Source organism: Macaca thibetana, chromosome 3 (assembly GCF_024542745.1).
Source record: "Macaca thibetana thibetana isolate TM-01 chromosome 3, ASM2454274v1, whole genome shotgun sequence".
Taxonomy (NCBI): Eukaryota; Metazoa; Chordata; class Mammalia; order Primates; family Cercopithecidae; genus Macaca; species Macaca thibetana.
Window position 1 is genome coordinate 16974164 of NC_065580.1, and position 16764 is coordinate 16990927.

The 16764-nt window shown below is 43.6% G+C and overlaps 1 protein-coding gene across 39 annotated transcripts in view; it reads right to left on the reverse strand.

Annotated features, from left to right (window-relative positions):
• MGAM (maltase-glucoamylase) overlaps window positions 1-16764 on the reverse strand; it is a 273176-nt gene that overhangs the window by 201014 nt on the left and 55398 nt on the right. For all 39 annotated transcript variants that reach the window (XM_050782185.1, XM_050782190.1, XM_050782206.1 and 36 more), the window contains exons 32-44: window positions 16514-16642; window positions 16148-16258; window positions 15756-15818; window positions 11103-11237; window positions 10224-10311; window positions 9287-9425; window positions 8332-8465; window positions 8179-8213; window positions 7970-8086; window positions 7050-7198; window positions 6346-6430; window positions 5111-5167; window positions 2708-2832 (exon numbers count right to left, since the gene is read on the reverse strand). In XM_050782185.1, the coding sequence (XP_050638142.1) occupies window positions 2708-2832; window positions 5111-5167; window positions 6346-6430; window positions 7050-7198; window positions 7970-8086; window positions 8179-8213; window positions 8332-8465; window positions 9287-9425; window positions 10224-10311; window positions 11103-11237; window positions 15756-15818; window positions 16148-16258; window positions 16514-16642 (1367 nt within the window). The remainder of the gene's footprint in view (window positions 1-2707; window positions 2833-5110; window positions 5168-6345; window positions 6431-7049; window positions 7199-7969; window positions 8087-8178; window positions 8214-8331; window positions 8466-9286; window positions 9426-10223; window positions 10312-11102; window positions 11238-15755; window positions 15819-16147; window positions 16259-16513; window positions 16643-16764) is intronic.

Here is a 16764-nt window from a genome sequence, read left to right on the forward strand (position 1 = left end):
GGAGAAGTGTCCAGTGCTGTGAGGAAGATACATTTTCACCTGCCTAAGGACCATTTATACTCAGAAAGCAATAACATACAATAAGGTCCATCTATTTAGTAGTAACTTATCTGATAATCAGGTATTAGTTTCTTTTGAAAGAAAAACAAATCATTCTAATGATCTACTTCAGAATTTAGAATAGGAAACACAACATATTACTCAAAGACATGGTAGAGTAGATGGACAGAGAGGAAGAGGAGGAGAAAGAGCAATTTTTATTTGGAATCTCTCCTCACTCTGTCACTATCTAGGCAACCTCTCAGTTTCCTGATCTTCCTGTTCCTCCTCTACCTGTCACTGGACTCACATTCTCCATTGCATTCTTTCACAGTTCAGCCTTTCACAATGCAAGAAAGTTAGTCTCCATTATCAACAAAATCATCTGCCTTCATTAAATATTCATATATTGAGTAGCAGTCATTTCTAGGAAGTCAATGAGATACAAAAGTTAACAAGTCACAACTCCTGACATGAATGGCCTTAAATGTTATAGGAAAAATTAGGCACATTCACTAAACAATGAAGGCAGACAGTGAAAACAACACAAAAGTTAGGATATTCTAGGAGTCCAGAACCACAGTTCCAGAAATATGGTGGACTGGATATTCTTCTGGAGACTTACCCAGTAAAATATTCCCTGATCCTAGATAAATTACAACACAAATTCCTGTTAAAATGTTGTTGAATTTGCAAGAAAGTAAGGAATATATTCAAGAGACCAAAACAGTAACAGGATAACAAAACACTGAGCTAAAACTAAAGAGTGCTTGGTAAGCAAAACCTAGAATCTCCGTGCGGCAAATTCCCATAGCAAGGTTAAAATTGGGCTACTAGGCCTAGCAATCCAAGGTAGAAAATGTGAACCTCTGATTCCCACATGAAGCCGGGATCCTTGAAGGAATCTAACGTAATCCCAGCTGGAAGCAATTCTTGGCTTGCAAACAGAGGAGAAGGCAAATCATCTCTGGAGGAATGACACCCACATTTACATGGTTAAGATTATCACAGTATGAAACAAAAAATCAGCAGGCACACAAGGTAATAACTCAACATAAAGGAAAGTCAGCAAAAAAGAACTAACAATAGATTTAGATTGCCTTAAACACTTCAGATAATACAATTTTCCGGCACAGAGTATACAACTACTATTGAAATGCTAACACTATTAAAGAAGAAAGACAAAATCATCTAAGGAGCAAAATATATATATATATATATATATATATATTACAAATGACCAGAAACCTGGAGGTGGCAGTGCTTTCTCTGCTGAAAGATTAGGGAAAGATTTCTTGCTGCTAAAATGTAAAGTTTCATTTGGGTCATTAAGAATACACCAGGCCAGTGAGCTGAGATCCGGCCACCGCACTCCAGCTCGGGTGACAGAGCGAGACTCCGTCTCAAAAAAAAAAAAAGAATACACCAGGCAAAGATGTTGGAAAGGATAAATTCAAAAGCCCAAATGCAGCAAAATGCATAGGTATGTTTGGGAAATAGCCAGTTTGTTGGCATATCTGGTCTGTATGTACATGAAGGTGTGGCAGGAGATAAAAACTGTTAAGGTAACCTGGAACCAGGTTGTGATTGGTTTTGAATACCTTATTAATGAAAGACTTTGGACTTCAAGTCTAGGAGCCACCAGTTGAGATTTTCATTTTGGAAAAATCAGTTTGGTATCAGTGTACAGAACAGCTTGAAGGTGAACAGTTAGAAAAAGACAGCCAACTGGTATTGGATTTAGGAATATTTTCCATTAGTACCATAAAAAGTCTACAATTTGAAAAATTAAAGCAGTAAGAGAGGTTCAAAAGGAAAGACAGGTTTCTGGCTTCCAAAGAACTCCTAGTCTATTAAAGACAAGTAGGCTAATACTCTTAAAGCCATGAAGGTATAAATGTGCATCTCTTTAGTACAGATGGAATCTATAATTTTGGAATCAATTACATATAAAGGAAAATTTAGTGACATAGAGTTTTGAGGTTTGCAGGAGGTAATTTTTGAATCAACTTTTGAATCACAAGAAAGAAATCTCTTAGCGGGAGAAAAGAAAGAGGAAGTTGAGATTCTAGGAGGGTGGCAAGTGGATTCCAACTCTCTAGAAATGAGAGCAAGTGAGTCAAGAGTAAAGAAACACGGATGGACACTGAGGCCATGGCAGATAGAGGCATCGACTGACCTGGTTTGCCCACAATTGAGAAGCATCCCAAGAGGGGAGACTTCTGGTACTAAAATTGTAACAGTCTTTGCAAACCAAGGAGGCTGACCACCTGGCTGTTAGCATGTTTTGAAAAGAAATTCAACGGGTTTAAGGAAGGACATGAATTACAGTCTGCCAAAATCCACTGGATACGGTTCTAGAACAACAGCTTCTGAAAAGCTGTTGTGAACTGTGGTTGCCGTTTTGACTTCCATCTCAAATGTGAGATTAAAAAATGACATTCTTAGACCTATCATCTCACTCCCTTAGACTTCAATGAGTTGTTAATAATTAGTCAAAGAGTATAGAGTCTGAAAAGGATTGACATACAAACAAGCAAACAAAGAAAAAACAAGTATTAGTAAAACTGCATGCGGGCTTGAGAGTGATGCTTACGTTTTGGTGGACTTCATTACAGATTGTTGAGCTAACTGACATGTAAAGGAAAACCTGAGTCCTGTCATTCACCTTAAGTGGGTGTTCACTGCAGGCTCTTGCCAGGGCAGGATGTAGCCCCCACGGATATGAAGATTAATGTAGTCAAGAGGGGCTGGCAAGGTCTTCCACTCTCCTCTTGCATCAATATCCATACCCTGTGGGCAGAAGAAGGTAAGAGATAACGAAGGAGAGGACAGGCCCCTCCCTGAACGATGCATCCTGCCAGACATCTCATCCTCCCCTCTGAACTTATGCCTGCTCATCGCCGTTCGCAGCATACCTCCTATTACCTATTCTGCATTCACCCAGTGCTGCATGAAATCTGACAAGGCTGCTATCATATCTTGTTAGGGTCTCTTGCCTTTGCTTCCACTGTACAAACTACATCTGCCTGATGTGTGACAGGAAGAGGTGTCACTCTCTCACCTGAATCAAAAACCTAACCTAAGGGACCATCCTTCCATCCTACATGTTCTCAACTAGAGAGGGCTTTTCAATCTCAGCATGATTGAGATTTAGGGCCATACAATTCTCTGGTGATGGGGCTATCCTGTGCCTTCAGAAATTTAGCAGAATCCTCAGTTGTCAGCAGCATCGCCTCCTCACCCCCACCCTGTTGTGCCAACAAAAAATATCTCCAGGCATTGCCAAATGTCCCCTTGTTGGCAAAATCGTCTCATTTCAGAGCTGCTACTTTACAGGTAAGAAGCAGTTATTGTTGACAACAAGCAAACAAAAATGCATGGCTGTGTTCCAATAAAACATTATTTGCAAATCAGCTAACAACCAGATTTGACTGTGGGCCATAGTTTGCCAGCCAGTGCTCTAGAACGAGTAATAGGTACTCAAACTTGGGAAGATTAATCAAGGTGACACTACTTCATTAATCCTAACTATGAGATTCATCTTCATTTTATAATTAAACATCAAAAATTTCATTTATTTTTTTTTTTCCGAGACAAAGTTGCATTCCATCACCCACGCTGGGTAGTGGCACAATCTCAGCTCACTGCAACCTTCGCCTCCCAGGTTCAAACTATTGTCCTGTCTCAGTCTCCCGAGTAGCTGGGACTACAGGTGCATGCCACCACACCCAGCTAATTTTTTTGTATTTTTCATAGAGACGGGCTTTCACCATGTTAGCTAGGATGGTCTCAGTCTCCTGATCTTGCAAACTGCCCACTTCGGCTTCCCAAAGTGCTGCGATTACAGGTGTGAGCCACTGCACCTGACCCAATTTTATCTATTTCTAAACCATTTGCTCCACGATTTCTTTTGTCTTTCCCTCTTCGATCAAAGACATCTTCTGTTACTGAATGGGAGACTCAACACTCAGGACAAAGGCCAGTCTCACTTAAAGAAAGCTGGCCACTCTTCCTAGGGAAGGCCTGGCTGGAAACCACATAGCAGAGCCTTAACATGTTACCACCCTAAGGGCAGATACAGACTAGGAGCAGAAAGGGGAGCCTGGGGCAGTGGCGAGTACTTGGGGTCCAATGGACTGAGAAGAGAAGGAACAAAATTACACATCCTTCTCCAGTTTTCACCTAATCTCACTGCAGTCCCCTTGGATGAAAGGGGCCAGCACATGCTCTGCTTCTTGTTTCCCTGCTTGTACCCCTTTGCTGTATTGCCAGCCCTCAACTATGTTCTCCTCAGAAAGTCAGAAGAAGAAGCCTGGTTAGAAATGAAGGAAATACGTCCTTTGATTCTTCCCCAAGAATCAGGATCTGACTTGTCAGGGTCCCAGCAAGAGACCACCACCCCAGAGCTGCCCTGGAAGACCCTGGCTTCCCAGCTGAGTCTTTGGGAATCATACTAGCAATGAAACTATGCGGCAAGGAGCTCTTCATTGCTGCCTCATTTCTAAATGTACTTGCACTGCTTAGACTCACAAGGGTTGGGTCCCACATGTCTGTGTGTGTTTTGCACATTGCCTAATCACTTGTGTGCCTTAGGTAATTATGTGCATCGCCCTTCTTTGAGTGTCTATGCTATGGAAGGAGATATTTAATAAAAAGAGACAAAACGGCCTCTATACTTACAAACTTACAGGAGGCAAAGATACAAACATTAAAAACAAAAACTATAGTTTGCAACACAATCTCAAATGTTGACTAGCATGTTCCTTTACACAACATGGCAAATAGCAGTGATATAAGGAAATATTAAAAACTAACACAAAGAGAACACCCACAAAATCCAGACCCTGAGTGTGATGCTTTATGTGTTATTTCACAATGGTTCTATGAAGGAAGTGGTCTTCCCCACTTGGAGGTGAGAAAACTGAGATTACAAGGGTTAAGATGGCTTCTGTCAGACCACACAGCAGGTGGGTTACAGATCCAGCATTTGACCTAAGGTCCATCAGATGTAAAGCCTTTGTTTTCTCTACCATATTCCCGTGTTGTATAAACATTCAGAAAAACTTACCGTGTAGTAATCGTACCAGCGGGCTCTAGGGAAATATGCAGTGACATTTCTGGCATTCTAAAATGAAACACAAGCAAGGTGAGGCAGTGGGCACCATATGCCAGGACAGAGAAATCAAACTGCTTAGGAAAGAGGTGAAATAATTGTGGTGGCTTTGGATCCATCTGCCTCATGTCTGCAGAGGTTAGTAATTGGGGAAAACTTCTTCCCATTTTATTTTTCAAACGGGAGATTTGTCTACCCAAAACAAGTGGCTTTCATAAAGCACTTTGGTATCCAGGACTTCGGGAAAAAATAAATCACTGTTTGCTTATAGACATAGACTTACCCCATTTCCTCTTAAAGAGACAAACAACTGAGGTTGTGTTTGGCAGAAGAAAATTTTGTGGGTACAGTAAGATTTTGGGGCCGGGCGCGGTGGCTCACGCATGTAATCCCAGCACTTTAGGAGGCTGAGGGGGGCAGATCATGAGGTCAGGATATCAAGACCATCCTGGCTAACAGTGTGAAATCCCTCTCTATTAAAAATAAAAATAAATTAGCCTGGCATGGTGGCATGTGCCTGTAGTCCCAGCTACTCGAGAGGCTAAGGCAAGAGAATCACCAGAACCCGGGAGGCGGAGGTTGCAGTGAGCCAAGATCACATTACTACAGTACCCCCTGGACAACAGATAGAGACTCTGTCTCAAAAAAAAGAAAAAAAACATTGGGGGTAGGTTCAATTAACTGGTATTTTAATCAGAAGCCTAATCAACAACACAAGTAAAGAAATGGCTTTTACTGCTGGGAGGTAATCCTGCAGACGAAGGGAAGGGGTAGCCAGCAGCAATGCAAGTACACACATTGCCAAGTAATCCTTCTGAAGAGTTGTAATAGTGCTAGAGAACTCTTATAAATTCTTTACGACACTGCCCCCATCTTTACGACACTGCCCCCATCTGACCTTCTATTCCTTATTTTAGTTAATGAAGAAATGATTGTGTCATTGAATACACCATGAGGTCTTTTCTTCTTGATCATCCTATGAAGCAGAGTTGTTAGGCTCATTTTAAGATGAAGGAGCTGAGGCCCACAACACCTAAGTGACGGACTTCAGCTCAGAAGGAGAGGAATAGACACAGGGAGAATAAGAAACCATGTCTTATGACCCCCACCAGCTCAGGCCTCTTCTCCTCGTCCTTTTCCCCAAGCCTCACAGCTGGGATCCTCCCCCCATCGGAGGCCTCCATACTCACGCGCTCCAGGACAGGGCTGACCAGGAAGGCTGGGCCCAGCAGGAACTGACTGTCTATGTCCCACGTCACCTGGTCTGACACAAACCTGGAAAGGGAAATGAAGGTGCCCAACAGAGCCCAACAGAGCCCCAGCCCGAGACTCGGAAGAAGTTCCTCAAGTTCAGATCCAAGTCGGAAATCCAGCTGCCCCTGAGCCTTCCTTGCTTTTTCCCTAGGCCTAGCTTCATCAGGAGCACCAGCCTCTGCTCTCCCCACGGGATGTGCCTCAAACTTCAGAAATGCTGGGATGTAGATGTGTTCTCTCCTGTAAACTATTACCTCATTTCTTAACCATGGCACATTTTAAATGTAAGGATGATGCTCCTCCCTCAAATCTCTGGCTGAAATTCTTCTTTTGTGACCTGGGTCCATATAACCAAACTGCTACAAAAGAGACAGGTCTGTGCACAGTCAAATGGGAATGAAACTATTCTATGCTGTATGGCATCACTTCAGTTTTGTTCATTCAATAAAAAGCCTTTTCTCATGACCTATGATATGTATAACACTGTGCTAAAGAGAGTAATAAAGTATGGTCTGCGCCTGAAGAGCTCACGTCAAAGGCAATCATGTCTTCAATTTGCAAGAATTGTATATAGCAACTGCCACCACATAGAATGCAATAAGTCATACATTAATCATCAGGATCCCTGCTGGACACTCACTCATGAAGCAGAGGCCGCACAACCGTGACGCCCTCCGTGTGGGCCTTATACATCAAGGTATACAGATATGGCAACAGGGTGTATCTGGTCTGCAGGACATTTCTGGAAATGTTCACAAAAGCAGTATCCCAGGACACAGGGTCTTGTCTCTAAAGAAGAAAGAGAACAGTGTTGGGAGCTCGCTCTAGAATTTCTAGGGGATTTAAGAAGGTCACTGAAAGCATATTCCAACTGAAGATCACTCACAGCTAAACAAAAGAAAACTATACATGAGGCCCAGAGAATACTCTTAATAGACTGAAAAGAGTCACTGAAGCTCTCCTAGGACAGCTGATGAAATTTCACTGTAAGACATCCTTTTTGGTACATTTGGTACAATTCTGCCTAAAATACAGGAAAAAAATAATAATCTAAAGAACACTGAGGGATATGGTTCATTGAGACACCAGGGCTTAACAATTTGTAACGGTGCAGTGGCTCATGCTTGCAATCCCAGCGCTTTCGGAGGCTGAGTCGAGTGGATCACTTCAGCCCAGGAGTTCGAGGCCAGCCTGGGAAATATGGCAAGATCCCACCTCTACAAAAAATGCAAAAATTAGGTGGGCACGTAGGTATGTGCCTATAGTCCCAGCTACTCAGATGGCTGAGGTGGGACAATCGCTTTAGAACCAGAGGTCGAGGCTGCAGTCAGCCATGATTGGGACACAGCACAATCCAGCCTGGACAACAGAGTAAGTCCCTGTCTCAGAAAATAAATAAATACATAAATAAATAAATACATACATACATACATACATACATACATACATAACCTTTTAAAAAGATGTCCCAGGAAATACAGACTGCATTAATTTTAGCTCGGAAATGGAGATTGTATTTCTAGTGACACAGAACACGGGAGGCAGAAGCCACGGTCCTACCCTGGTCCCAATGGTGTTGTGGTTTCTTGAGAAGGGGTAAAAGGCCCCCAGCTGCATCCAGCGAACACACATCTCATATTCAGCGTCTTGAAAGAACCCACAGATATCTGCTCCTGTCTGAAACAAGAGGAAACAAAACAAGCCGGCTGATGATTTCTGAAAGATGTCCCCACCTTCTTGGTGCTTAGGAGGATCCCAAGGACACTCACATAGGATATGCCGAAGAGGCTGAACTCCATCATGCCTGCAATGAGAAGCACAGCAGTGTCACACCAGGCTCTCACCACCTGCCTTCTCACTTCTTCCCCAAGGATCCCAACTCCCTGCCCTACCAGCACAGGCCCTGGGAAGGAGCCACGCACCAATGATAGATTTCTTCAGCTGATCCCACGCGGCCGTGTTGTCTCCCAGCCAATGTCCTGCCCAGCGGCCAGAAGAGGGAAATGTGGAGCGGGTGATGACGACCCCTCGCTGTCCCGTCACCTCCTGCATGGCTCTGGTTGGAGGGCAACAGAAGGTGAACTGAGGGCACGGCCAGGGAGCAAAGGCCAGAGAGCTTCTGCTCCTAGAGCCCTCGAGCCTAGTTAATGTTTCCTGCGTGATTGGAGGGAACATGGGAATCTGAGCTGTAATGGGGGCCCCACTGATCCCAGATGATGGAGATAATGAGTCACGTGTTCTCACAGTGCTTTACAAAGAACTTCACTGTAGCAAACTCACTGGAGTGGCCAAAAATAGTAAGGAATTACTAAATCTTGCTATTGGTTTCCTCAATACGTAGTTTTCTATATTTGAGGAAGAACACAGTGAAGTATATAAGATTGCCCTTAGAAGAATTCATATCATTCATTGAGCTTGCAAAGCGGGACTGTGCTAATTCGGTAGAATATCAGTTACCCTCCCCCAAGAATGGCCAAAAACCAAAACAAAACAAAATCTCAAAATACAAAATATTATTTACTGTTGAAATAAAGGGGAGAGAGGACCAGTCCTCTGTGTTCCGTTCAACTCCTGTAACTAAAGCTACTGTACCGCAGGCTGCCCAGTGTGACCATTATGGTGTCTCCATGTGTGTCTTTAACACCAGGATCATTAAGTTTTTCACTGGTGGGACCATGTCTTATTTAAATCTGTCCTCCTTTTCATCAGAGGGCCTGGCTCCACATCAATGAGCATTTGTTTAATAAGAATCATTACACGGTTGTCATGAGAATCTTCTTTACCCTTAGAATGCGGAATGAAAGGAAAACTAGGGTGGCTATGTCAGTCCCTGGCAATCCCTCCGGGTTGTGACAGCTGGAGAAGGCAGAGACTCACTCGTATGTGGGTCTGGTCTGGGACCACCCGTACAGGTTGTGCACGTTGTAGTGCTGCACCGGGGAGCCGTCTGGGAGGATCTGCTGACTCTCCATGCACAGGGTCTTGCTGCTCAGGCCCCTGTCCCTGGACTCCAAATCTGAGGAGGAAGAACTGGTGAGGTGAAATCCAGCCCTGATTCTGTTTATCCCTGACCTCTCCTCAAGGGAGTGGACACTGGATCTTAAGACTAACTTGAGCCCTGCCTGTGTCACTCTCCATCTTCCCAGAGACATGAGCACAGAGCCCCCAGCTCTGAGCTGCTATGGCACCTGCAGTGTTTCCAACGTCAAGTTCACTGAAGAAAGCAGAGGTGTGAGGAAGAACATACAGCTGTCGAATACTACATGACAGGCACTGATTTAGGCTTTTGACTTACCAATTATGCCCATAATTCTATGAAGAAGACATCATTATCTGTCTTTCACAGTTTAGGAAACCAAGATTTGGAAATATTGCATAATCTGTGAAAAGTCACACAACTCCTAGAGAGAACAATTTCTGGAGCCAAATATGAACCCAAGTATAACTCCAAAGTCCACCCGCTCCATGACAAGGGGAAGCCAGTAATTTCTACCCATTGATGACACAAATTCCTGTGATGGAATTCACACAAGCCGAAAAACTAAGAAACCCAGCTGTGAGAACCCTTTGTGGCATGAGCACTGCTAACTGCTTTCTGGACAAATTTCAAGAAATTTATTCAATGAGTCTAGTCACTTGCACATGGCTGGCTGGGTAAAGCATGTGAAGAGCTTTTGTCTCTGGTCCCCAGTAAACCACAGCAGCCATGAGGATGTGCCCTGAGCTGTGCAGGCACACCCCTGGCCTCTGGGCTCCTCCAGTGGCCATCCTTCCAGTCCTAGCTCTGCCAGTCAAGGAGGCCAAAGATTCTTACATGGCATGTAGGGAGGGCGGTTCAGAGAGGCGTCCCTGCAGCCTGGAGAAACTGCCCCATTCACGAAACTTGATGGTTCATTCATATCCTAGAAATGCCAAACACAAACATACATCACTTTTTAAGATAATTATGTCCAGCCAATCCTGAGCCAAGGAAGCAGTGAATAAATTGTTCAACATCCAGTAATCCCTGTAGATGCCAGCCCTGGGAACTTCATCAAATCCTGGTGAGAACTGGCTGGAAAGATTAATTCACTCCTACAGAATGACTGGCTAGAGGTTTCAAGAAATAAATCTCTTCCCAGGTGGCTGTGAAGCAATCAAATTTCCAAGAAATTCCTAGTAAATTGCTTCCTAGGAATTTTTTTTTTTTTTCCATTTTTTGAGACGGCGTTTCACTTGTTTCCCAGGCTTGAGTGCACGTGTACGATCTTGACCCACCACAACCTCTGCCTCCTACGTTCAAGCAATTCTCCTGCCTCAGCCTCCCAAGTAGCTGGGATTATAGGCATGCCCCACCACACCTAACTAATTTTGTATTTTTAGTAGAGACAGGGTTTCTCCATGTTGGTCAGGCTGGTCTCAAACTCCCAACCTCAGGTGATCTGCCCACCTCAGCCTCCCAAAGGACTGGAATTACAGGCGTGAGCCACCACACCTGGTCCGGCCGGACAGGTTTCACAGTAGGAGCATAAGGTCCAGTACAAGGTCTATCAGGGCTGTTCCCCTCCTGAGTGGAGGAAGTGTCTGATATGTCAACAGGCTTCCATGGACAATGACTATCCTCTTGACTGAAGGTCAGTGGTCCATATACTCAGGCACACAAAGATAGACAAGTGCCACAGGTACACACATACACACACACACACACACTTACAATCCACAGGCCATCAAACTTCAAGCTCCTCTCTGGATTCTGTGGATTGTTGTACAGTTCTTCTATTTCCCTCTTCCACCACTTGGCAGTTGAATTACGGAAAAAGTCTGGGAAGGCCACGTAAGCTCGATATAGCTGTAAAATATAAATATAATTTATGTGTCCCACACAAACATATAAGACAGCAAACAGACACTTACTGAGAATGCAACTCACACAGATACTTGAGCTGCACGGTGACAGACGGCCTGAACAGGACCTAAATAATGTTATTAACTAATTAGAGAAATGTAGAATGAGAAGAGAAATTAGTGTAATTTGCACACCTTCCCAGCATTTGGAAAACATCCAAAAACTGTTCTCTTCATATACACATGGTGGACGACAATCAATGACCTGAACTAGTGACCTCATGCATTCAATGCCCAACCCTCAACATCAGTCCTGCCGTTTCCTAAGCACTCCTCAAAGACAAAACCAGGGAGAGACTGCAGACATGAGATGCATGGTAATAGGTTAGTAAGAAACACCCAGGGAGTCCCTCCTATATCATTCCCACTGAGAGAGGGGAGGAAGGAATAAGATTACATTTCAGGATATTAGACCAGTACACCTCAGTGTTTTCTACAATTTCAGAATCACAGGACAACTACAGCTGTTGGAGCATAAATTGAGAGGACTTAAAGAGAATGCATCGACTTCCCCTTATTTTCCTCTTCCCTCAAATAATAAAAGCAGTGTCTTCACTTATCTGAAAGACAGACTCAAGATACAAGTTTTTAACTACATTGTAGATTTTTGAGAGTAGGAAGTTTGTTTTATATTCTTCTGAGTGATATTTATATTGCCCACAATGTTCAGCTAAGAACCTGGCATAAAATACTCAGTGTTTACTAGTGGGATCACACCACTTAGAAGCAGCAAATAAATATCCACACATTTTAATATACTCATGTTGTTTGTTATGGAGTATTATGGTCCTTTGTATGTCTCAGTAAATAGCCTCCTCTATGCTAATCACACCACTGTAAGAGTTAAAGAGCTAAAGAATGCTTGTGAGGAGGGTGGGGGAGGCAACAGAAAGAGGACTTGGGCTAGGGGAACTCCAGTTCTTATACACCACAGATAAAAGGCAGGTAGGAACCCAGATGTCTAGATAAAGGGCAAAAGAAGGAACACAAGAAAACAGAAACAGATCAGCCTGCATGGCTCTGGCCGTCAAGGACGTGAGAAGACAGCGGCTCACATCACACAGAACCTTGAGAGAAGTGGGCTTGCCAAGGATGCCTTTTGTGAGGAAATGGAGGTAGAAACCAGGAAACCCGACAAAGAGAACCTTTCACCAGAAACAGAGAGCTCCAGATCAGGCAGGGTTAGAAACAATGGGATGGGTGGGGGATGGAGAATTACAATAAAGAGAGTATCAGCCACATCTCAGTCAGAATTGTATCCCATATGGGGTACACGTGGGGAAACTGGCCAGCCATGACGTATGAACTTCCCTAAGTACTGCTCGGATGACCCCTACCAACTTCATAAAAATGCTCTGCCGTTCTCCAAGGTGCTGCCTTTGCCTGCCCATATTCCAGTCTTGCCTTGTGGCTTCTGCCTTCACTTTCTCCAGTCTTCAAACAGTGATGTACCCACCCACACACTGGGCCTCAGGATCACCTAGCAGTCTTTTTGTAGAACATCACATGCTACAAATCGCAATTCATAGATCCCATCACAGACTTATTGAATTAAATCACTGGAGCTTTGGACTCAGAAATCTGCTTTTCATAGGCTTCTTGGCTGTTTTATGCTCAGCGAAGCCAGGCCTGGACATCAGTGGCTTCACCCTCACCAGCCTTGTCAAGCGGGTCTCACTATTAATAATATAAATATTAGATTGATGCAAAGGTAATTGTGGTTTTGGAATTAAAAGTAATGGCAAATATTACCTGTGCACCAACCTAACAGTTACAATTATTCTATCTACCAATAATCTCTTATGAGCTACATAAAAGATTATGTGAATCCCCTAATGAGTGTTTCTTATCAGAAACCCAACTGGCATTTGAGGCATACGATTTTTTGTGGAGAATTCCCTGCAATCAGAGCTATCGGCATCTCTGCCTACTGCCCATTAAATGCCACCTGGTATCCCTGTGATAACCAACACTGCCCTCAGATTTCCAAATGGCCTCAAGGTGGCAGTGTTACCCCTACTGGCTGCTGAACTGTGATAAAAGTCAGGAAGCCAATGATCCAGAACTTCTCTGGCTGGGCAGGTTCCTGTGTCCATGTGGGCTGCTTGGACCCCTAAGCTTCAAGTTATTCACTGTGAGAAGTGATGAGAGGACAGAAAGCTAGGTCTTCTCCTTTGAAAACTGATAGATGATAGATAGATAGACAGATATAGAGTGGATATAGTAGGTAAATGGATAGATACGATAGATAGATAAATAGATAGATAGATAGATAGATAGATAGATAGATAGATAGATAGATAGATAGATAGATAGACAGACAGACGATACAGTGGATAGACAGATGGATAGGGTGAGGGGATAAATTGATAGAGATAGATGATAGATGGATAGACAGAAAATAGAGAGGGATACAAAAAGATGTTAGATAGATAGATAGAAAGATCGATAGATATAGGCAGTTAGATAAACAGGTAAATAGAATGGAGGTATAGATAGATAGAGATAGATGATAGATAAATAGATTAGAGTGGGTGGATGGATAGATTGATTGATATATAGATAGATTAGATAAAGTGGGTATATGGATAGATAGGTAAATATAGAAAGATAGGCAGATAGATAATAGACTAGAAAGACAGATGATAGAGTCATATGCAGAAAGATGTTAGATAAACAGATAATAGATATGTAAATATACGTATACACACATATACATAGAGATGATAGTTAGATAGAGATAGAAGTTAGAGAGATAGATAGATAGATAGATAGACATAGATAGATACTTGTTCAGTACTAAATAAAAGGAAAACAGCCTTGAACTGAGTCTGACTCATTCTTGTCAATCTTCAAAACCTGCCCCAGCTTCTGTTTTGTTTGCATTGTTTTACTCAATTTACCAACAGAAAATAAAGACATGGAGTCCTATACCCAAGCAACCTGGTCCCAAATGTGTCTCATTTTAAATTGAAAAGAACAACTGCTGCCAACTGGCTCTGGGATCCAGGAAGTCAGAGACTGACAACAGAGAAGTAGGCATCACAGGCTTGCAGTACCTTCTGCTCTCACTACCCTGTTGGAGCTGTCCAAGGTCCCAGCCTCAGGCTCCAGATTTTGGGGTTCTATCTAATATATGTCTTTCCCTCTAGGACTCACCACTTGCCCTCAAAACCAGCTTATCTGGATAAGGCATGAATTTTTGGCCTAACTCTTGCCAGTCACGTTCCTGGTGATGAGTGTTTCTCCTGCACCTCTCTCCGTGGGCTACAATCTTTCATCATGTAGAAAGAACCCCAAAAAGAGGTCTTTGCCCCTGGGCTTCTGAGTGGCTGCTAACTGAATTTACAGCTGTTGAGATTTGTTTCCACAATATGGATATTTCTCTGATTAACACCTGATCCTGAGAGAGTATCTAGACTCTACAACATATACCACATTGCTGACTGCACAGGACAGTTCCTTTGTCCCTTTAATTCCTGGCAGATGTCCTAGAAAAGAGGCCTTTTCCTTGTCTCCTCAGCTCTCCTGTGGGGGTCACACAGGCTACACATGCCCTGCTACAATTCCTGCCCAGAGAGAATAACCATTATTGAAGAACAGCTCAAGAGGTAGGGCAAGGTACTTGCTCTCCAGGAAGTCCTCGGCCTCACCCTGATAATCCTGCCTGTGGGTACTGTCACAAAAATTGATAGTAAAGCTCACAGGCTGCCTCAGTTCAGGAGACACACATCTTGGCCAGAGGATGGGGCTGTAGGCTTCCTAGACCTGTAAGGAGCCATGTATTCATTCAAGCAAGAAATACTTAGTGAATCTGGAAAGAACTTCAGGTCCAGAAGCATGGACTACCTGGATCCATTACAAGCAACAAACCGACCCCAGGAGTGAGCAGGTTTTACAATAAGGCTGGAAACTGAGAGGTAAAAGCAAAGTTGAGAAATCCAAGGAAGAATTGGGCTCAGAGGAGGACTTATAAGTGTGAAGATGGAGAAACCTGTTCATGGGGAAAAAAAAGAAAAATATACAAAGAAAAAGACCTAGTCAGTCTTCAAGGGTTGAAGACTGTTAGAAAGGGAAAACCATGGCAACAACAGATGGTATGCCAGTTCAGGGAAAAGATAGCATTTCTAGGAGGTATCGCCCAGTGGAAATTTCCTGGGCCTTCGGAATCTGACACCTTGGAATTGAAATCACCACTCTGTCACGTAAAACTGGGGAAAAATAATTTAAGCTCTCCGGTCTTGAATCCCAAGGATAATAATACATATCTACATCCCAGTGGGCAGTAAAGTATTACTCCATATAAGGTAATGGGCACACAGAGTGACACCCAAGACACACGCCCTAAGGGTTTCTCCCTTGTCAAGCCCATGTCCACGGTACAGGCATGTCCAGAATCCCAGGAACGGCTGCCCCTGCCTAGAAACCCTGACTCCACCCAAATTTACAAAGACCCTTTTACCTCCACTTGACTGTCCCAGTCTAGAGATTCATTCACAACAACACCAGGAAAATCGGGCCAGACCTATGGAGAGAGACACGTTCAGTAGCGATGCACGAGACAGTTTCCCTTACATAGGATTTCTGAAGAAATTGTTGTATAAACTATGTCCTAGGAGCAATGATACTTTGACTATCATGTAGGATTGACATAAAAGAAAAGTGAATTCCATAACATGTTACATTACTTTAAAACTCATTAATTGTATCAACAAATATTGTTTGAGAAAAGGAGGGTGTCTGACGTCAGAGCCCAAATAGAAAATGCCAAAAATAACATACACAGGCGTGTGACCCCCTAACCATGACCCACCCGCAGGCTAGGGACTAGTGGATCATCACTTAGGATTATACCTTTCCCCAGACAATGTCTCCATCATTTGGGTATTTGATGAAGACGTCATCCTCCAAGCCCCGAGTGAAGGCAGGATAGGGCTGTGTCTCATTGCCAGAAATAGCTGGGTCCTGAAATCAAAGCATAAGTCAGTTGGGAAAACCAAAGCCAGAGAATGAGGTGAAACAGAATAAAGGAGAACTCCTCCAGGGTGAACTCGCTGGCTTCTACCTGAACTGTAGACCATCTGTGAGTCCTGGGAAATACAGAATTCTTACTGCACTTCAATTTATCTATTTGAAACATGGAAATAAAGTATAACTCTTTCTCCACCAAAGCCCATACCTGCTCCCAAACAGACAGCACACATTCACATCAGGACTAACCAGAATGAGGATGACCCGCATCCCATCAGCCTTCATGCGATTGATCAGAGCTGGAAACCCAGCAAACTTGGGGCTGAGGGTGAAGTCCAGCTGCCGCTCCATGTAGTCGATGTCTGAGTACTGCACGTCCTGCGGGAGGACACGGGGAGCTGAGTGGCTGCTGCTGTACACGCTCAAGCTTTACAGGAGAACAACCCTCCACTGCACATGGTGGAATTCCAGACAGCTTCTTGTTGATGCTTTCAAATCCC